Below are 23005 nucleotides of genomic sequence, written 5' to 3' on the forward strand. Positions count from 1 at the left end.
GTTGAAGTCGCTTGACGCCACTCATAAAAATAAAGTGGACGGAAGTGTTGCACGGACGAGTGGATTTGCTGCTTGAGAGCAGTGTTTATGGGCGTGCATTTGCTCTCTCGCCTTAGTCATGCACGCGCACCCTTCCGGGAGAAGAGCCCGTACGGCCCATACAAGGACATTCCGCTCTGTCGACGTCAAGCGGACCCATACTCGAAAAAAACTCTCCGAAACTTGTGAGAAACCGGAAGGAGTATTTTTGACACTGAAATACTCCATCAAACTTAGTTTTTGAAACTTTGTCTATGTTTAGGATGGGAATCCAAGTCTTTAAAGGACAACTCCGGTGAGAAATGAACCTAGGGGTAATTAACAGATGGTTACCGAATAGATTGTTCTCTGGGATGCGTTTTCATGAAAATCGAATGTAAAGAGTTTTATCTCTAAAAACAGATTAGCTTATAACGCTAGTCTATGGGGCACAAGGTAGACACAGGGTGGTAAAATTAAATCACTAGTTAATACCACAAATCACTAGTTAATACCACTAACAACACGGTAGCATAATGAGGGTCCCTACATGCAAACCGAAGCATTGAGAACTTTGTAAGTGTACAAACAGTTTAATAAGAAGATACTTTATAAACATAGTGCATTACGTGTTCATAGACAGGCGCCATCTTGGAAAACAGTCTCGACGAATCGATCCACGAGCGCTGTTCTAAGTGAGCTGGTCGATAGGAATTAAGTTTGTGAAATGTAATAACATGGACATTTTTATTTTTATTTATTTATTTTCTCTGTTGTGTTCAGTGTTTTCTTCCGGAAACAACGGACCATATGAGATTCCAAGTCACAGTTCATCACTTAGCACAGCGTTCGTGGCTCGACGAGTCGAGACTGTTTTCCAAGATGGCGCCTGTCCGTGAACACGTAATGCACTATGTTTATAAAGTATCTTCTTATTAAACTGTTTGAACTCTTACAAAGTTCTCAATGCTTCGGTTTGCATGTAGGGACCCTCATTGTGCTACTGTGTTAGTGTGAGGCTATTTTTAGCCTTGTTAGTGGTATTAACTAGCGATTTAATTTCACTACTCTGTGCCCCATAGACTAGTGTTATAAGCTAATCTGTGTTTAGAGATAAAACTCTTTACATTTGATTTCCATTAAAACGCATCCCAGAGAACGATCTACTCTGTAACCATCTGTTAATTACCCCTAGGTTCACCCCCCCCCCCCCCCCCCCCCCAAGCGCGTTAAATATGCAAATCTTATCCAATCCTAGCCGTGGGCGTTTACTTCTATGTCTCCAGTGCATCACGCCCATCAAAACCCAGCGTTTAGGAGAGAGCCTCAAAACCAGTGTAGAAAATAGCCTATTACTTATTAGTTATGATGTTTTTGAATGTAAAAACCACACAAACGTCATTAGTTGACCTCAGACAACAGCATAAAATATTTTAAAAAGCCAGTTCATGACACCTTTAATACAATTAAGCAAACTTTTCCCAAAGCCATAAACACAAATGCTGAATTGTATAAGACATTCTTGTGTTACTGGAATTGCAAAGAATCTCAGATAAGCATGTCTACAGTTGTGTCTAACTTGATCAGCAAGAATCCCTTCAAACTGTTGCTTCTCCTTAGCAATAGTTGACCTAAAAGAGAAAACTGCCCACAGTAAACAATTGCCAGGGTTCATACATTTTTTGAGAGATCACCCTGGAGAGCTTAGCACAAACCCTGATCAAACTTACCTGGAAGTGACTATTATGTGATATATAGACCCAAGAGCGTACAAACAAGCTCTCTGTTTAGGATCCGAACAAATATAATCCAAGCCCCTTTGATGACGTGGGTGATTATGTTACTGTTTATCATCTGTCCATCATCTACCTAAAAATGTTGTGGGCGGGGCTAAGTTCGGCTGGCATCCAGGCTATCATCAAGTGACAGTGACACTAATATTTGAATGTGTTCATATTTTTGCTCTACTGTAAATCGCTGAGCCATATTTAGAATTTTGCAGATTATAATTAGATATAGTTTTGTTTTCTGTCTAAGCTAACTGATTGGAAACGTCACGTCATCATTGTGTTTTAGACATTGCCACCTAGTGGAATAAATGTGAATTGCACTTATTTCATCATTATTCATGATTCATTTACAATTGTGCAGAAAAAAAAGGACAAACTCACACACCTTGGGTTGTTAGTGCCTATAGAATTTTGACAAAAACATCAAAAACAGGCATTTAATTATAATTGCATTTTTTTTCTTGTTATATTGTTTAAAATGGATCGATTGAGGATGTCAAACATTAAAACAATGAATGAGGAGAAAGGTAGAGAATGACGTCACAGGGCATTAAAGCCCCGAGGTATGCATTTAAGTGGTAAATGATGCCTTAATTTGTGCTTTTCATCAGCTGTTTTAAAAGCCAATAGCATTATGTTTTGTTATTTTATTCTGTTTTTGCCATATTGACACATTTTTGACATGACAGATTTGTGTCATGGTGACATCATGTGGTCAAAATGTGAATGTGACATGATTGACTAAAACTTACTGAGGTACTCAGAAGTGACATTTCAACTGGGATATTTATTCCCACTTCCAATCTTGTCTCGAACAGACATAAGATGTATGTTTTGAGCATAAGGATATATTTGGAAAGTGACTTTTTAGTGACTTGTAAACAAAAAAACCTTGCAACGAAAATTGTGGAAATCAAGACCACATCGCCTGCTGCTGGTAAATGTCAGCTAGTTTTGCCATTATTGCACTGCATGGAGAACTCAGCAATGTTGGGCTTCTCACCAGTTTATTACAAAAAAATATAAAATTTAATATATTACACTACAAAAGACATTTACACAACAAAACACACAGTAAAAGGTAATAGACAAACAATTATCACATATAAACTACTTTTTTTCTGTGCTTTCCATTCTTTTCCCCTCTCTTTATTGGACCAAATATGATGAAATATTTAAACAATATATTCATTATGCTGATAAAATGCATTTGTAATATGCAGCCCACCAACACCATGCATATAATTTTGTATTAGAGTAAATGTTTGGAAATTATCCGATGCACTCAACATCAGTGTTTAATGCTAAAATTATTTTAGTCAGTATAGTGATTTTAGAGGTGGTGGGCTCATTTAGCAAATATCAAATAGTGTGAGGTTATGTGTAAATTGTGTAACCTTGTGCCGTTAAACTCTCCCAAAGTTCACAGGGCTATAGAACAATTTGATATTCATAAACACTAAACCAGAAAGCTTTTAATTGCAGCTACATTTGACATTTTCGTGTGTGAATTAGATGTATTTTGCGTAACCACAATCATAAATGTCAAACTAAAGGCAACTGTTCTATGTTTATGACTACAACTAAAAGTTATCCAAATTTACATATTCTAAGTAAACAACCTGATAATAGGGAAAACATGCTCGTAAAACATGATGAATCTGGCTTTTCATTCTGACAGATATGATCAATGGTTATGAAGAAGAAATATCACTACAATAAACAACAGCTACAAATCTGAACACACTCAAGCATTTTGCAGTATTAAAGCATGGCACGTGGTTGGTCGGGCTAAAAATGTTGATGTCAAATCCATTAAACCTTTTTTGTCATTGTTTTTAAGATACAATAGGGTCAAAACACATGTATAAATTCCAACTAAAATTGTATTTAACTTAATATGATACATAGTTAAACCAAGTGAATTTCAGTGCAAGAGAATCTGCATTGCATAAAATACGAATTTCCAAGTACATTATAGTAACATTCAATGCAATACATGTCAAATAATCTTCACCCATTATAAAAGAGCATATGTTTAAGTGCAAATCAATGTAGATTTAAATTAACTGAAAATTTGTCATTAACTTTGTTATTAAGTTTTTTGGTCATTATTAATTCTGATCGATGAAGGTCTGAACACTTTCATTTGACTAATTTGGGAGCATTATGCTGCTATTTATTTGATACGATCAAACTTCAAGAAATTAAAAGTAATAAATATCTCTACCAGAGTGGACTTGATAGAAATACTTGCACTGACTATAATTATAAGCGAGGTTTTGAGGAAATATGTGACATACTTCAGCACTTATTAATATAATCTTGTGGCCTTTCAGTAGTGTTAATAGGAAAATAATGTGCTTTAATAAACAATTATGAACCTAAAATACTACTTAAATTACTTAATGGCTGGAATTTCTGAATGAGTCCTAACATTCAACATTTCCTTTTATTATGCAACCTATGATGCTATAATATGTGGCATGTTGTCGATTAACAACGACAATAATTTTGACCTCAGTGTAATAACTCATTCTACTATTTTTGAGAAGTTATGCTGCCTTCACGTGCTATCGGAAAATTCCAACTTCCCACTTTGCGATTACGAGCTTGTCGCGTTCAAGTGCTTTGTTGTTGGAAAAAATAAAGAGGATGGACACCATGTTTATGCTTTCCTATTCATTGGGGAAACTGTATTTAAGCCAGAATGTAGCCTACTAAAGATATTTAGTATTATATAATATAAGATATTGCTCCGAGGGAATGTCAAACGCAGGCTATTTTTGCTGTGTATAAAACATGTTGCAAATGTGTAGATGCATGTAAATATTCATTTCTTAAATGACAAGGCGAAACTAAGATAGAAGTCGCAGCAGCATGCATTCTTCCCTCAGCCATGTTTAAAGTTTTGGCATAAAACAAAGTTTCCCGGGAGTATATGCGACTTGAGAGGGTGTTCATGTCCACTTTCCACCTAGGAAACTCGTATTTACGATAGTTCCGATGACATGTGAAGGCAGCATTAGAAAAGGACACTGGCGACTAATAGCGTTAGCATGCTAGGCTAACCACATTATTGACTTCTCTCACTGCATTTACATGACAACACTTTTGTCAAAGATCAGAAAACTCTTTAAAGGCATAGTTCACCTAAAAATGATCCCATAATTTACTCACCCTCAAGTCATCCTAGGTGTATATGACATTATTCTTTCAGACAAATACAATTTGAGTTCTACAATATTAATAAATCTCCTGGCTAATCCAAGCATTATAATGGCAGTGAATGGCAGCCCAAAATTTGAAGCCCAACGAAAGTGCATCGGTCCATTATAAAATGAATTCACACAGTTCTGGGGCATTAATAAATGCTTTCTGAAGAGAATCGATGTGTTTTGTTAAGAAAAATATCCATATTTAACATGTTATAAAGTAAAATATCTAGCTTCTGGCAGACCGGAAACTTTCACTTACACTACCCCCGATTTCATTGTCGCGCCAGTCACGCTTTTTCCGTAAGTTGAATATGGAAGTGGTCCGCCGGAAGCTAGATATTTAACTTTATAACGTGTTAAATATGGATATTGTTCTTACACAAACCCATCAATTCTCTTCAGAAGGCCTTTATTAACCCCCCGGAGCTGTGTGGAGTACTTTCATAATGGATGGATACACCATTATACACCATTTTTTGGGCTTCAAATTTTGGGCAGCCATTCACTGCCTAACGCATTCACGATACTTACTCCGATAGTTATATACACCTAGGATGGCTTGAAGGTGAGTAAATGATGTGCTAATTTTCATTTTTGGGTGAACTATCCCTTTAAGTTTCATATCCAAAGGTTCTCTCACCAAAAAAAGACATTGTACTCAACAGCTTAAAATTGAACTCAAAAAAGTGACTTACAATAATAGAAACTTTTAATCTGTCTAGCCTTCTTTTGAAAGTCTATTTAGAGTAAATATACACAATGTACTGCTTGTTTGAACACTGAGGGTCAAAATTACCATTAACCATAACCGACACCCTGTCTCAAGTATAACTGTTTTTGCTAGCATGGAATTTACTTTATGATATACTGAACCAACTTAAAGTCAACATGAAACCCATGCAACCGATTTTACTTCATTAACGCAATGTACTTCATTGTAATTCCCAATTTATCCTTATTTGCCAAGTTATTTCGACATGAAACCAATGATGCATTGTGTACAATAAAACCAAAAACCCCAAGTAAGAAACTAGATAGTGTCTCTTTTGAGTTCATGTTGACTTTAAATATCCACCATGCTGTGAAAACTGAGCAGGGCAAAAGTATGGGTCGCAAAATATAGCAGAGGTCATACATCAATGGTAAAACAATTCATTTTCTATCTAATGAAGCACTGAGAGGCAATATAAACATTTATTGACTGGACTGAATATACATAGTATGTTAGCCCACCCACACTAAAGTACAGTATATCAACCCCACATGAACATGGATGGATGCCTTTGAGCTCCACTTTACCTACGCAACTGTACAATATTTACACGTAAAACATCAAAACATCCTTGGAACTAAAATAAACTTGTGGTTTGGAAACGTGTCACATTTTCAAATACAAATACATTTCCTCTGTCCTTCATGACACATATATTGTGCAAAAGGAAAACGATCCTGTCCATTGCTTTGTCCTTTTATTAAAACAAGGAAGAAACCATTTAGAACAGCGTAAAATCAACATCAAGCTCGAAATCTACTATTGCTTTGTTTAACACTGCCATTCGTTCCCTCAGCCCATGATATGACTTCAGTCTCAATGCTTGAACATCGCCCCAGGTGAACTTGGTGTGAAAAAAAACATCCGAGCTGAAACTGACCGCAGTCTTTCGTGGAATTCCGGAGGTAATAATATTGTTGAATGAGGTCATGGAAAAAATGCTATACATTCAGCCCAGAGACACCTGATCCCAAGTCAGTAGTCCTACCTGGAGATGTGCCACACTTTTCCAAACAACGACTCAACGTTTCAGTCAAGCTCCTCCTGTGACTCTTAGTTTAGAGGCTTTGCACAAACGAAACAGTAACCGCTTGTCCATCTATCCAGCGTTTTTTTGTTCTTCAGCATCAAATTTCATCGTTAAATAGTTCCGCTCAATAAATAAGTGTCCGTAGAAAGTGCTAGGCTACTGTTGGAAGTTCCTCTGAAGCAGGTCTCAGATGGGCAAAGTGGCGTTCATTATTTGGACTCGCATCTCCTGAATGCTGTTGAGAATCTTTTTCTGATGGCCGGCCAAAGAGACTCCAACCCTCCTAAGATCCCTGCAAAAGAACAGCATATAGCTATCAAATATATTTCTGTCAGGGTTCTCTTATAATGATTAAACGATAATGATTAAACTTTATTCATTAACTCTTTCCCTGTCAAGGTTTTTTTTTTTTTTTTAAGTAGCCAGCCACTGCAAGCATTTTTAACCAGTTTCACAAAATTGTCATGACCCCCAGAATATTTTGTTGCATATATATTAAATAGCCTCAACTTAAAAAAAAAAAAAAAAAAAAAAAATCCCATTTCCTTTTTTCAACACTTCAGTGTGGGGGATTGTCTTAAAAAAATGCTAAATTTTTGAGCAAAAAGCTGAGGACAATGCGTTTTTGTCCAAGACCATTGTCCATTGTCCAAGACCATGTCTGGATTAGATTGAGAACAATGTTCAAAACACAGCTGGGGTAGATCGAGTCCATGAATAGCCCTAAATCTTCAGGTATATAGACATTTTATTCAGTAACATTAGGCAGCTTTCATTTCTAGTTTAATGTTGATGATCACATTATTTTACATATTCATCTGCTTACATATTATATCACATGTTTCTGCTTCTTCTTCACATGTGTTTTGATCAGGAGATTCTGTACTCTTTCAGTAGATGTGTAATAGCACCCCCTACCATATAATAATGAAAACACGGAAAGCTGGGAAATTCCCTCATTGGCAGGGAAAGAGTTAATACTGCAGCATTTGTCTGTAAGATTTTTATTTTATTTTTTAATGCATTATCTGTTTCTTTTTACACAAAAATAAAAAAATAAAATAAAAAAAACCAAAGTAAAAGTTTGGCTCACAAATTTGCTGGTTCAACAATAATAATTTTTATGCTCAATAAACATTTCTTCTTATTATAAATGTTGAAAACAGTTGTGCTGTTTCATATTTTTTTGTGGATATAATATATATATATATATATACATATATATATATATATATATATATATATATATATATATATATATATATATATATATATATATATATATATATATATATATATATATATATATATATATATAATTTTTTTTTCAAACCGAGTGTCTATTCTTTCTTTTGATATATTGCATATTCATACAACAAAATATTCTGGGGACCATGGAACTTTTATGAAAATGAGCAACTCATCTTTTCAAAAACACTGGTTGGGAAAGAGTTAATTGTGGTGCAGCTATACCCTACCTAGTATGATTTTTACATTTCAAATGTGTAAACAATTTGCCCCAATTACAGTTAATTACTCTGCACCTCTTTCTAAGCTGTAACAATTAACCATTAGAAAATGCATCCAAATTCTCCAAGATCAAAACATGAAATGGAGGTTACACTTCCACCAATACAGTCATTTTTCCAGTACATGAACATCAAAGAGGCTCAACGACCTCCACAACAGATGACTTACTCCAAGGTCATTTGAGTGACTACTTCCAGAGAAGTGTATCCACTTTCCGTGAAAAGCTCTGTGTATCGACCCATTTTTATGGCCTCTAACCATTCTTCCACAGATCTGAATACACAGCCCTCAGGGCTCCCGTGCTCCACTAATAAATTGGACACTCTGTGGGAGAGACAGGTACAGTAGTGAACAAATGGTTACATAAACCTGGCATTAAATTTCTAGGTGAAGGCCATATACTAAAAACATTTACAGTTCTGAGCTGACTCAAGCAGAATAATGTATCATCTAACAGGCTTTTTTAAAAACACAAAAAAGTCACAAATTTCAAATGACAAATTTCTATTTTACTTTTTTTTTTTCATCAAAATGTGTTATGATATAGGGGTGTAACGATATATCGTTAAACGATATAATGCGATATAAAAATATGATGATATGTATCTTTGATGGAAACGATAAGATTCGCCATATAGAGTTATTTTATCCAAGACCCAACTTGCTGTAGTCGGCCTATTTATATGGTATAATTCACCCAAACACAAATTAACAAATGTAGGCTACCACAAAAGTAAACTCTGTCATCATGTACTCACCATCATGTCGTTTTTTATTTAACTTCCAAACACAAATTAAGATATTCTTTTATGAAACCTGAGGGATTTCTGTCCCTCCATTTTTAAAGTCCATTCCTCTCAAACTTAAAAGATGCAAAGAATGTCATAAGGCATGTAAAAATAACTAATTGTCTAATCCAAATCTTCTTTAGTCTTCAAGTCTTCTGAAGAGGCACAATTGCTTTGTGATGAATATATTTATCACGACGCACATACTGTAATGAACACGGATGTTCAAATGATTGCATGACGCGCGAAAACAACATGAGAAGGAGTAAATGCAGAATTAAAATTATTGGATGAAATAAACGTGTACAATTTGAGAGCAGTCTTTTTGACAAGCTTTCTTGAGATTAGAGCTGTGACGGATTGCATTGATCATCTGAAGTGCGCGCGCAAGTGAGAGCGCAAACATTATTTAAAGCGACACTCCTCGAAGTCAAAGCGCAAACACCATTTAAAGCGACATTCCTTAGTGAAACACAAACATCATTTAAATTACCAGATCACATTTAGTTTTAGTAGTATAATTATTTAAAGCATTCCAGATGGTTCATTCTTACATAATAGCAGGAGAGTCAGGGCATAAAATAAAAAATAAAAAAACTTTATTTGGCCTTAAAATATCGGGATACGTATAGTATAGAGAGTTCAGTATCGAGATACATATCGAATCGTGACACAAGTGTATCGTTACACCCCTATTTTGATACTATAATAACAATCTGAGCGCATAGTCTAAAGCGCATGACGCAGGTGCACTTTTGCTAATTTAATGACAGACAAAAAGGTCGGCGTGGTCCAAAAGGGTTGTACCTATTCTCTTAATGAGTCATTGTGGGTGTGTTTTGGGCATAACGTGCAATAAACCAGAGTCTCATCTCCCATTGCCTTTAAAAGCCAGCTGTGCTTGCACCATGGCAGGTTTAATAGTTATACTGTGGAATTTGCGAGCCGAAAGACTGAGCGCTTCTCCAGAAAGGAATCCTTTTATTTTTTTTATATTTAAAAATGTTTGTGTGCTGCTGCCCGGTGTTTGTAATAAGCAGAGTGTACGCACATTGTGCACTAGAGGCTGACATTTTTCCGGGAATCCCACGGGTCACGGGATTCCCGTGGGATTCCTGCAGGATGGGAGTCATCTTTGCTATTAATCATGGGATTTGGACGGTACAGGATAAATGGTTAACGGGAGCAGATGGGAGCGGGAATCAACCAATAGCAAAGACGGAAAAAAAAAGTAAATGCAACATTTTGTAGTTTTCCTTTTAATACGCCTACTAGGGCTGTCATTTTTGAAAAAAAAAAATCTAATTCGAACGGATATCAAATATCAAGCAATGTATTCAAATTTAAAGCTTTCAGTTTGTCTACCGCATCAGATGTCGACGCGGTCCTCTCCAGCAGCTGGAATTTGTTTACAGATGCCATAGCAACTCTCAACGGCCACCAGGACTTATCTTACTGTCTATGGGACTTATACGGTTCTATAAAAGCTATTTATTTGTTGTAAAGTGTAATAATCATCTCAGAAAAAAAAAAAAATTCTAATGTCAGGCGCATTTGAAGGTAGTTGATTGTTTGCTTACATGTGTAGGTTTAGGGACAGTGTCATTATGCCAACATTATCTTCATAACGAAATAAAAAGTTTATCCCTCAGAAAAATGTATTTTCCTCTCTTGTCAACATTATAGCTTGGTCGCTGTGCGCGCTCTTCGGTGGTGAAGGCGCGCGCTGTGTACGTCATATAAGGACGCACACTCAAAAGTTTTTGTCAAGGCTTCCCGCCGGAATTCAAAGAGCAGTGGTCTTAGAACTATAACTAAAACTAAGCAGTAAGCAGTCTTAGAACTATAACTAAAACTGTAAATGTAAACTGTAAATGTATTGTTTACTCAACAATAAATGAGTAAAATGCAGCTTTATGTGCTGTTTGGATTTATTAAACTATTGTAGACATGGTGTGAACTATGTACTGTTTTTCTTTTATTTGCTGTCTTTTATTTGTGTTGAGAAACAGGGGCTCAGCAGCTGGTCTAAAACAGGATGGAGAGCAGATTAAATCAAATTCTATGTATTAAACACTAATTGAAGAAAAAAATATATGGGAGCGGTACAGGAGCGGGAGTCAGTTTAAACAGGAGCGGGATGGGAGTGGGAGTCAGTTTACCAGGAGCGGGATGGGATGGGATTATTTTTTAAACTTTGGTCTGGGAGTGGGACGGGACAAGATTTCTTTCTATGGGAGTGGGACGGGACAGGAGTGAAAATCCACTCCCTTGTCATCCTCTATTGTGCACCCGCCTATATCTGCATATTACTAACACGGCCTTTAAATAACAAAAAATACAGTGTTTTCTCGTTTTCAAAATAGCAGTGTGCCAATAATGCGCCTGAACACATTTCGTTTTCAGACGAGCATGAGCGACAGATGGGCGCGACTGTATTTGCTATTTAAACAAAGTGGTGCTGGACGTGAAAATGATAACCACGTCGGACTGAAACTAACAACAACAACAACAACAACAAAAAACTCTTGCGGCGGGTGTATGATAGGCCTGAAAAGTCAACATTTCAAAATTGTATTGAAATCTAGATGGACCATAGCGGCAGAAAATCTAATTTTCAGCCAGTGTCTAGCAGCTCTTTGTTGGATTGTGAGCTGGAAAAACCAAACTCTGGTAAGGCCAATCACATCGTGTTTAGAGTCGGTGGGCAGGCTCAACATAATGACGGCTGAGTTGCGGAGGTTCTGCGTGCTACTTGTAAACAAAGAAGCTGAAAAACAGCTGTCTTTCGAATAGGCTTTGGCCGCGACTCTATAAGACTTGGAGTTAAGCTTTTCTTTGAGAAAAGATCAAAGAACGGCACTGAAGTCATTCGTAGGCCGCGTGTCCACCAAAGCAGTTTTAGACTGCTGGCTCTTTGGGCCCTTGACAGCGTTTTGGCAGCAGGTTTTTTTTTCACTCTTTGCTTGTTATTATACGGAATATCCGTGGAAGTGTTGGTAGTATCTCATTTCACAGATAGTTTGTTTCTGTATCATTCTATATAAAAATGCAGATACAATGTATAATATTTGCTTTGGATCTTGTTTTAAATATATATTTTTTCCGTTATTATGCTACTTGTTTTCATCTGGTCTGTGACGTTGTACAAGCAGAATGTGGCGGTTGGTCGGTGTTGTATTTGTCCCGCCCCTCCTCCAATCACTGTGATTGGACGGCTGGGTGAAGAGTGACAGTGATGAGTGCTGCACTTTATTCAAAGTTGAACATTCTTTAACTTTCGGCAACCAGTAAAAAAACGCTGAACGCTCAGAGCCTCATTACGGCGTTCTAAAAACGTGGCACTCCCATTGAAAACAATTGAATACGCCAGTCAGCTGCATGAAAAAAACGCAGCGATACCGTGGCACCAAGAAAAAGCATGTTTTCTTTAAACCCCAAATGTTACGAAAAGTCAAGTAGCCTAAAATTGAACAGTGCCAATTGACCATTTGCCTGTAGTGTCTTACCTTCAGAACAAGTATTTATATGAAAGAAAGCTTATGATTTTGTCTGGCCATCACCAGACCAAGCTCAATTTAAGATTGAACATTGGTCTGGGGAGTCTGCTCTGTATTTTTAACAGCACAAGAGGCGTGATAAACAAGCATTATTCAAATGACTCTGTCCGCAATTGGATAGTCCTTCAACCAATCGGACAACAAAAGGCATGATCAATGGACAGCATTCAAATGACTCTGTATGCAATTGGATAGTCGTTCAACCTATCAGACCACAAGAGGCATGACCCATCGCTTCTCTATCCATCCTCGTGTTAAACCCGCCAATAGCGCTCCAGGTGGATAAGTCAGTCTGTGATTGGTTCCCGAAAAATGTAACAGAAGCAGTAAAAATGAATGTACAGGTCTCCAGACTGAGTTGCAGGGCGAAATCAAATCGCCGGCAGATCAGGCTGGGTTTACCCAGGCTATTTATTATTCTGCTTTCATATGCATGTTGAATCAAACCTTATTATGACTATAAATATCAATATAATCAGTGGTCACTTGGCCAAACTTGTTAATATTATAATCCAAGGCAAATAAAGGAAATTACGGTGCAGTAGCAGCTACAGAAAACATTCCCAGAGTCCAAATCAATTTCACATTAAACCTGAACATAACGGCATAACACAATTACAGATAATTGATGATTCCAACATGTAAGAATACAGAACACGTCACGTGAGGCAAATGTATTCGATACGTATAATCACAGTAATTGGAAGTCATTTGCACACTGTCACTTCCATTTAACGCGACATTAAATCATGAAATGGGAGTGCGCATTTGTCAGAAGTGTCATTAAATCTTGATTTCCTGTGACAAGCGTGTAGCACGGTACTTAAGCCTCGGTTATCAATTTTTCACCGACACATCATTTGTGATCTCAATCATATGCCGTAAATAACAACATAATTAGCATATAGTCTGATGGGAGCAATAAAGAACGAGAACAGGAAGATTATTGAAAGGAGAGTTACACAAATGAAAATCATGAGCAAAGTAAACTATAACAGTCGGTCTTCTACCTGTTAGAAGGGTTAACGAGACCCTTCAGGCTGCTGGGATTGCGGATGAGTTTGTCCAATAAGCTGACAATCTCTTCGAATTTGGGCCGGCTGTTCCTGTCTTTCTGCCAGCAGTCCATCATGAGATGATAGAGGGCGGTCGGGCAGTCCATGGGACCCGGGAGTCTGTAGTTCTCCTCCACTGCCTTTATCACCTGAGACAACAGAAAAGATTGCAACCACTTTACATCATGTTCCATAATAAATATATGATGTGCCCTACGTGTCCAAACACTGATTGTTCCGGTTCATGAATTGTTGCTGGGTACCAGGTGGTAAAGTCAACACACTTGACCTTCCCGTCTATGGCTTACAGAGGCAGCTGGCTTCCTAGCCAGCTAAAATTAAAGGGATAGTTCACCCAAAAATGAAAATTATCCCATAATCTACTCACCCTCAAGCCATCCTAGGTGACTTTATTCTTTCATCCAAACACAATTGGATATATATATATATATATATATATATATATATATATATATATATATATATATATATATATATATATATATATATATATATATATATATATATATATATATATATGGGAGTGACAGGTACCATAGATATTGAATCCCACAAAAGTGCATCCATCCATTATAAAAGTACAAACGGTTCTAGAGGATCACTCTTACGCCGAAACTAGACTCGCATTTGGACATTATCGGAAGCAAGTGATTACAGTTTACATATAAAAATGGCTTTTTTGTTACAAAAACACATCACCTCACTTCAGAAGGCCTTTATTAAACCCCTGGAGCCTTATGGATTACTTTTATGATGGTTGGATGTTCTTTTTTGGGAATCAAAATCTATGGTACCGTTCACTCCCATTATAAAGCTTGAAAGACCAATGATATGTTTTAATGTAACTGATTGTGTCTGGCTGAAAGAAGAAAGTCGTATTCACCTACCATGGCTTGAGGGTGAGTAAATTATGGGATGAATTTAGTTTTCGGGCGAACTATCCCTTTAACTGGCAACTCAAAAGTGATTTATTTGGATGCTCTACAGAGGAGAGGACCCTTAAAGTTTAATGAAAAAATATGAGAGTACAGTTACAGGTTTTATTTTAGTATGCAGAGAGAGAGAGAGAGAGAGAGAGAGAGAGAGAGAGAGAGAGAGAGAGAGAGAGAGAGAGAGAGAGAGAGAGAGAGAGAGAGAGAGAGAGAGAGAGAGAGAGAGAGAGAGAGAGAGAGAGAGAGAGAGAGAGAGAGAGAGAGAAAGCGAGAGAAGCGCTAACGAAGCATTATTATAACTAATAGTTAATTATTCTATTTCAGTGCTTTACGATAAGTTTGGGGTCAGAATTATTTTTAAAAGATGAATAATTTTATTCAGCAAGGACATGTTAAATTTATCAAAAGTCATTGTAAAAATCTATTTAAAAATAAATGCTGCTCTTTTGAATCTTTAAAAAAGCTTCACAATTATCAATGATAATAATACATGTTTCTTGAGCAGCAAATTAAAATGATTTTCTGAAGGATCACGTGACTGCAGATTGTTTTAAATTACTTAACTGTTATTTTAAATTGTAATAATATTTAATTATTACAGTTTTTACATTCTTTTATATAAATATTTGCAGCATTGGTGAGCAGAGGAATCTTCTTTTTGAAATTGTTTGACATGCAAATAGTCATATTAATCGTGTGTTCTTGCGGTGCCTCATTTGACAGATCGTATTATATTACATAATTAATGAAAATGAATAGACAGTCATGTTGTGTTCCAGAGTGAATGTGATATGTCTATAAGATCAGTTTAACTTTTCGTGATATTGCCAACATAACTCTGAATCAACAAAGAGCATCTCTCCTCTCCTCCAAGCTAAAATAAAATCCCCCACACTCCCACATCACAAAGAGCAACACCACATCAACGGCAGCTCCCTCGCGGAAAAGACTCGCGGAGAGAAAACAGAGACAGACTGACACGCAGACAGACAGAGCGAGAGAAACACACAAGTGTCTGGCTGAGCAGAGGAAGCCGAGATCTGAGGGGAACCCTCAAGAAACTGTTAAATAAAACATCAAATAACTTTCCCTTCCCGAGTGTGTGTGAAACGGATTAATGATGGAGCACAGAACGAGATGTGAGGCAAAGATGAAGCCGTCACTGGCAACTGTAAAGGAGGAAAAAAGGTCAGTCGTGCTTGATAAAACCATGACTGCTGTGTGCACCTCCTTCTGGGATATGTTGGGAAAACTTAAGCATCGCCTTGTGTTTCATCTCTGCCTGCAAATATACTTGTCATCTCATGCGCTGACATATGACATGCGCATCTACATAACAAAAGACAGCGAGGCGGCTGCTCGGCATGTGTTTTTCAATATCTGAAGCTGTAATGGCTTAATATATGCAAACAAAACTGAATAGCCTGTAGTAATAAACAAAAATATACAAAAAGGATAATAGATGGTCCTCGTTTTTTACTATTTAGGTGTAGTTTTTGTTTTGTTTGGATAGACACAGATATGTACTCTATACTCTATTCATTTCCATTTCAAATTCTTCCATTCTTGCACATCTTAACTGAAGCCTGAAAAAAGTATCACATTTATATTAGGTGGCCTTAACTACTACGAACTTACATAGAAAATAAATAAATAAATAAGTACATTGTATTCATATTGTATTGAAAACACTTTTGCTGATATTGGAGATATGGGTAAAGTTAAGGACAGGTGTGTGGGATGGATTGGTTTAAGGGTGTAAGGGAAGTGTCAGCAGTGTAATGAATTACAGATGTAATTACATGCAGGTATTAAAAAAAGTAAGTATAATGTAAAAACATGTAAGTACACAATATTGGCATTGTATCAAATGATTAATTTAAATGTTAGTACATAGTAGTTAAAGGGGTAGTTGACCCAAAAATGAAAATTCTATCATCATTTACTCACCCTCAAGTTTTTCCAAACCTGTGCAAGTTTGTTTGTTCTGCTGAACACAAAAGAAGATATTTAGAAGAATGTTTGTAACAAAGCAGATAGAGCAACCATTCACTGCCATAGTATTTTTCCCTACTATGGTAGTCAATGGTTGCTCTATCTGCTTGGTTATAAAAATTCTTCCAAATATCTTCTTTTCTGTTCAGCAGAACAAAGAAACTTGCACAGGTTTGGAACAACATGAAGGTGAGTAAATGATGATCGAATTTTCATTTTTGGGTGAACTTTTAAGGCCACCTAATATAAAGTGGGTCCAAGTTTTCCATAAAAATCTGAAGCAGCTCAACTGTTTTCAACATTGATAATAATCAAAAATGTTTCTTGAGCATCAAATCATCATATTAGAATGGTTCCTGAAGGATCATGTGACACTGAAGACTGGAGTAAAGAGGCTGACAATTCAGCTTTGATCAAAGAAATGCATTGCATTTTACAATAAAGCATAATGTTTCATTTATTTGTTCCCTATCTCGAGGGAACTTCGAGCTGCGTCGAAACGCTAGGGGACGCCTCTGCGTGCCATGTCATGAAGCACTTGTGTAATCAGTCCAATAGCGGGACGATACGTCACGGGCGGGTGACGTCATCGACCAGGAAGCTATAAAGCATGCCCGGACCAAACAGTCACTAGCTTCTGTGTCTTCACAAAGCGCTCTGTGTGATATTGTATGTCCATTTATTGTGTGTGTGTCAAAGAAAACGAAAAAGAATGTCGAGTCAGTTCAGGCGATGTGTCACTCCCTGCCCTCGTTACATCACGGGTGGGGATCCACACGACCTGTGTGTAATGTGTTTGGGGCTCGAGCATGCCCAGTCAGCTCTCGAGGGGGTTGGCTGTGAGCATTGCGAGAGTCTCCCAATGCGTACATTAAGATCACGCCGGGCACTCTTCGAGGAGAGTGCTTTGGCTCGCGGTCCTCAGGGCTCGGGTCCCGCTGCTGCCGAGGCACAGCGAAGGCTCGCGTCTTGGGGATCGCAGTTAGATCTAGTGGCGGGGTTAGAGACGGGTGATCCCCTATCTCTGCCCTTACCCGCTGGATCTCAAGCCTCAGCTCGCGAGTTGGAAGCACGCTCTGCGGTTTCTTCCGCTCGCGCTGAGGCACAAGATCAGCTGCAGCACTCCAGTTCCGAGGAACTGGATGTTGTAAGCATAAATGAAACTGACGAGTTACTTCCACCATTACACACACACGCACAGGAGGAGCTTATGGAGGTTGTCACTCGCGCCGTTGCCAGATTAAGTTTAGACTGGCCGGCCGAGCGCTCTGAGTCACACAAACATACAAGCAGGCTAGACGAGAGATTTTTACCGTCATATACACAACCTCCTAGGCGGAGCTTGCCATTTTTCCCGGACCTCCACACCGAGGTGTCGAGGTCCTGGGCTAGACCAGCATCAGCCAGAGTCTTTAACCCGTCCACATCTGAATATTCCAATATAAACGGGTTGAAGGCTCATGGTTATGCGGCGATGCCGCGGGTGGAAGAGACGCTCGCGAGCTATCTCTCCCCCGAGTTGGCATCGTCGCTGCAAGCCCCGCAGCTGCCCACCAAGCCCGTGAGAACAACATCAGCGCTGGTGGGCAGGGCGTACTCGGCAGCAGGGCAGGCGGCCGCCTGTTTACATACGGTGGCCGTCCTGCAAGCATATCAAGCTGATCTGTTGGGGGATATTAATGAAGAAACAGAGGAAGTGGGGAGAGAAACGATCGCCGAAATTAGGCGGGCGGCAGATTTGTCTCTTCGTGCCACCAGGGAGACGGCCAGATCCATCGGCCGCTCTATGGCAGCCCTGGTGGCCACGGAGAGACATTTATGGTTAAATTTATCAGATATTAAAGAACGTGACAAAAAGTTCCTTATGGATTCGCCCGTCTCGCCTACTGGCCTCTTTGGTGACGCTGTAACAACAGTCGTCGACCGTTACCAGGAGGCCAGGAAGCAGGCGGCGGCATTTCAAAAATTTCTCCCCCGCAAATCATATCCCCCAGGGGCTGCCGGGCGGGGGCAGCCCCAGCCGAGTACGTCCTCCTCCGCAGCGCATCGAGCGCAACAAAAACAGAGCGTGGCCACTCGGGCCCCCCCGCAGAGAGAACGGGGGACCGGGCGACGCGCTCAGCCGGGACCTTCCCGTGGTAGGACGGATCTGAGGACCGTCCTTATCGCTAGGAAGGCCTCGGCTAAGAAGTCCTGACGCCAAGAGCGCAGGGCTTCCGATGGCAGTCCCCTCCGGGAAAGTGCGGCTCGCCGAGGCGCCCGCTCTTTCCCGGTGCCATCGGGGGGCCGGTCTGCCAACCCTGCCACCATTGGTGCTTCAGGGCGCGGCGGTCCCCGGCGAACGCATATCTCCATGTCCGCCCGGAAACGTAGCGGCTTGGGGATGTTCGCGCCCTCTCGGGAGGGCCCCTGGGCGGTCAGTTCGGTTGCTACCTGCCGGTTATCCGTTACAGGACACCGGGCTGACCACACAGGAAAATCCAGAGACCAGCCTCGAGAGGCTGGTTCCCTTAGTAGATTTTCTGGCAGCGTGGAAACTTCTGCCGAATGTCTCAGAATGGGTCCTGCGTACAATAGAAAAAGGGTACAGAATTCAATTCGGGTTACACCCGCCCGTGTTCAACGGGGTTACTACCACGGTAGTAAGCCCCGAGCAGGCTCTGGTAATGGAACAAAAGGTACAGACTCTTCTGCGAAAAGAGGCTATAGAACGGGTCCCTCCCCACTGCAGAGAGTCGGGGTTTTACAGCCGGTACTTCATAGTTCCAAAGAAGGATGGGGGGTTAAGGCCTATCTTAGATCTGCGTCATCTAAACAGAGCAGTAAAAAGATTAAAATTCAAAATGCTCACGATAAAACAGATCGTGTGTCACATCAGGTCCGAGGACTGGTGCGTCACGATAGATTTAAAAGATGCGTACTTCCACATCTCCATCCTTCCGCAGCACAGACAGTTCCTCAGGTTCGCTTTTGGGGGAAAAGCGTACCAATATCGAGTGCTGCCATTCGGTCTAGCTTTATCGCCCCGCACTTTCACGAAGTGCGTGGATGCAGCTCTGGCTCCGCTGCGACTCCAGGGCATCCGCGTGCTAAATTACATCGACGATTGGCTAGTGTTAGCACAGTCAAAACAACTGGCGGTTCAGCATCGAGATGCTGTTCTCGCCCACATGAAGGTGTTGGGGCTAAGGTTGAACGAAAAGAAAAGTATGTTGGCGCCACAGCAGAGCATTACTTTTCTGGGGGTAGTTTGGGACACGAGAACGATGTCGGCTCGGCTATCTCCGCCCAGGGTAAAAACGATCCTGAATACCGTCAGCCAGATAAAGCTAGGCCAGTCACTCACTGTCAAACACTTTCAAAGAGTGTTGGGTTTGATGGCAGCAGCGTCCAACGTGATACCTTTTGGCCTGCTGTACATGAGACCCTTGCAGTGGTGGCTCAGGACCAAGGGGTTCTCCCCGAGGGGAAACCCTTTTCGCCTAATCAAGGTCACGCGGCGCTGCCTACGTGCCTTGGTGAAGTGGAAAGATCCTTGGTTCCTTTCCCAAGGTCCAGTTCTGGGGGCTCCTTGTCGTCGCGTAATGCTAACGACGGATGCCTCCCTAACTGGCTGGGGAGCGGTCATGAGTGGCCGCTCGGCCCAAGGTCTGTGGAGGGGCCATCAGCTCTCCTGGCACATAAACCAGCTGGAGCTGATGGCTGTGTTTCAAGCACTCAAACACTTCCTCCCAGACCTACGGGGCCGCCATGTGTTAGTTCGGTCAGACAACACTTCGGTGGTCTCGTATATAAATCACCAGGGGGGATTGAGATCGCGTCGGCTGTGGAAGCTCACGCATCACATTCTAATATGGGCCCAAGGCAAGATGCTCTCGCTAAGGGCGATGTACATCCCAGGGGTCCTGAATGTAGCGGCAGACTCCCTGTCGAGGCAGGGAGTGGTGCCGGGGGAATGGAGGCTCCACCCCGAGGTGGTGGAGGAGCTGTGGATCCGCTTTGGGCGAGCCCAGGTGGATCTGTTTGCGTCTCGAGAGACGACACACTGTCCAGCATTCTTTTCCCTCACACATCCAGCCCCACTGGGGCTGGACGCAATGGTACAGACGTGGCCGAGGCTGCGTCTGTACGCCTTTCCCCCTCTGGCGTTGCTCCCAGGAGTGCTGGAGAGAGTCCGCCGGGACGGGGTTCAGCTCTTATTGGTAGCCCCGTTCTGGCCGGGCCGAGTATGGCTCTCAGACATCATGTCTCTCCTAGAGGGTCCTCCCTGGGAAATCCCAGTCAGGAGGGATCTTCTTTCACAGGCCGGGGGGTCAGTACTGCACCCGCGCCCGGAACTGTGGAAACTGTGGGCTTGGCCCCTGAGGGGGCCCAGTTCATAAACACGGGTCTATCGACTGAGGTGATAGAGACCATGTTGCACTCCAGAGCACCATCCACAAGGAGACTTTACGCACTCAAATGGAGAGTTTTTGTCGCCTGGTGTACGCACCAGACGTTGGACCCTGTTAACTGCCCGGTCGGTTCAGTTCTCGAGTTCTTGCAAGAAAAATTCTCCGCAGGGTTATCCCCGTCGACTCTGAAAGTGTATGTGTCGGCGATATCTGCATATCATAATCCATTAGATAACGCATCATTAGGGAGACACCCGTGGGTCACGCGTTTCCTCCGTGGTACCTTGAGGCTCAGACCTGCGGCACGCTCCAGGGTGCCGACTTGGGACCTGGCCATAGTGCTGGAAGGCCTTATGTTGGCTCCCTTCGAGCCGTTAGAGGAAGTGTCAGAAAAGTTCCTCACACTTAAAACAGTGTTTCTCCTAGCGATTTCATCACTGAAAAGAGTAGGAGACCTACAGGCTCTATCAGTAGCACCTTCCTGCCTTGAATTTGCACCAGGAATGGTGAAAGCATTTCTCTTCCCGAGGGAAGGATATGTTCCTAAAGTCCCGACCAACGTGCCGGGACCAGTAATGCTGCAGGCTTTCTGTCCGCCTCCGTTCACTAGTCAAGACCAAGAGAAGCTAAATCTGCTATGTCCGGTCAGGGCCCTAGATGCATATGTCCACAGAGCTGCCCTGTGGCGAAAATCAGAACAGTTGTTCGTATGTTTTGGGTCCTCGAATAAGGGAAAATCGGCTTCAAAGCAGACGCTTAGCAAGTGGATAGTCGAGGCTATCTCGCTCGCTTATGAGTCGGTCGGACATCCTTCACCTATGAGGGTCCGCGCCCACTCTACTAGGAGTATGGCTGCCTCTATGGCTCTTATTTCGGGAGTTTCACTGTCAGAGGTTTGTGATGCGGCTGGGTGGTCCTCTCCGCATACATTTGTGAGGTTTTACAATCTGGACGTAGCCTCTACTCCGGGGTCCCGGGTGTTTCTGGGTTAAATCACACAAACAGACATTTGGGACTCTGGCGGCGTGGGTATTGAGGTCCCCTAGCGTTTCGACGCAGCTCGAAGTTCCCTCGAGATAGGGAACGTCTCAGGTTACGTATGTAACCATGGTTCCCTGAGAGGGAACGAGACGCTGCGTCGAGATGCCATACTCCCGGCATGCCTGTGATCGATTTGTTCGACTTTTTCAGAAGCTAGTGACTGTTTGGTCCGGGCATGCTTTATAGCTTCCTGGTCGATGACGTCACCCGCCCGTGACGTATCGTCCCGCTATTGGACTGATTACACAAGTGCTTCATGACATGGCACGCAGAGGCGTCCCCTAGCGTTTCGACGCAGCGTCTCGTTCCCTCTCAGGGAACCATGGTTACATACGTAACCTGAGACGTTTTCCATCACTGATATTACTTGAATAATTAGTCAAAGAAAACACAATATAGTTAAGATTTTTTTTTAAATGATAATTTAATTTGTTAATTTTTTATATAAATATTCTTCTTTTTAGAAATAATTAGTGTGTTAAATGTACATTAAATTAGCTGTGAAGACTCTAGTTCCAATTTTCTGACCAAACAAAATAATGTTAAAATTAGATAAATGGATTGTATTAATGTATTCATGCCATTCAATTAATCATTATATATAGTTAATGACAAATACTAAAGCAATTACAAAAATCAAAAATTATAAAAATGAAGAATGAAGAACATGAAAACTAAAAATATAAAAAATAAAATTCAAAATATGAATAAAACCATTTAAACAAGTCATTAAAAAACACAGCTTAAATTATGCTTTATAAGCTGTCCGTACATTATTATATGCTGTGTGTTTCAGTGTCTATTCAAATGTCTAAAACAAAAAATATGGGATGTGTGCCAGTGACATCATGTTTGTATCCA

General features: G+C 40.6%; 1 protein-coding gene across 1 annotated transcript in view; it reads right to left on the bottom strand.

The window, feature by feature from the left end:
* Positions 1-2798: 2798 nt before the first annotated feature.
* Positions 2799-23005, bottom strand: part of LOC137062960 (ephrin type-A receptor 5) — a 121439-nt gene continuing 101232 nt past the window's right edge. Inside the window, exons 15-17 of the mRNA XM_067433927.1 lie at positions 13717-13910; positions 8527-8682; positions 2799-7120 (exon numbers count right to left, since the gene is read on the bottom strand). Coding sequence (XP_067290028.1) covers positions 7015-7120; positions 8527-8682; positions 13717-13910 — 456 coding nt within the window. The 3' untranslated portion in view covers positions 2799-7014. The remainder of the gene's footprint in view (positions 7121-8526; positions 8683-13716; positions 13911-23005) is intronic.

This window comes from Pseudorasbora parva, chromosome 23 (assembly GCF_024679245.1).
Source record: "Pseudorasbora parva isolate DD20220531a chromosome 23, ASM2467924v1, whole genome shotgun sequence".
NCBI classification, from domain to species: Eukaryota; Metazoa; Chordata; class Actinopteri; order Cypriniformes; family Gobionidae; genus Pseudorasbora; species Pseudorasbora parva.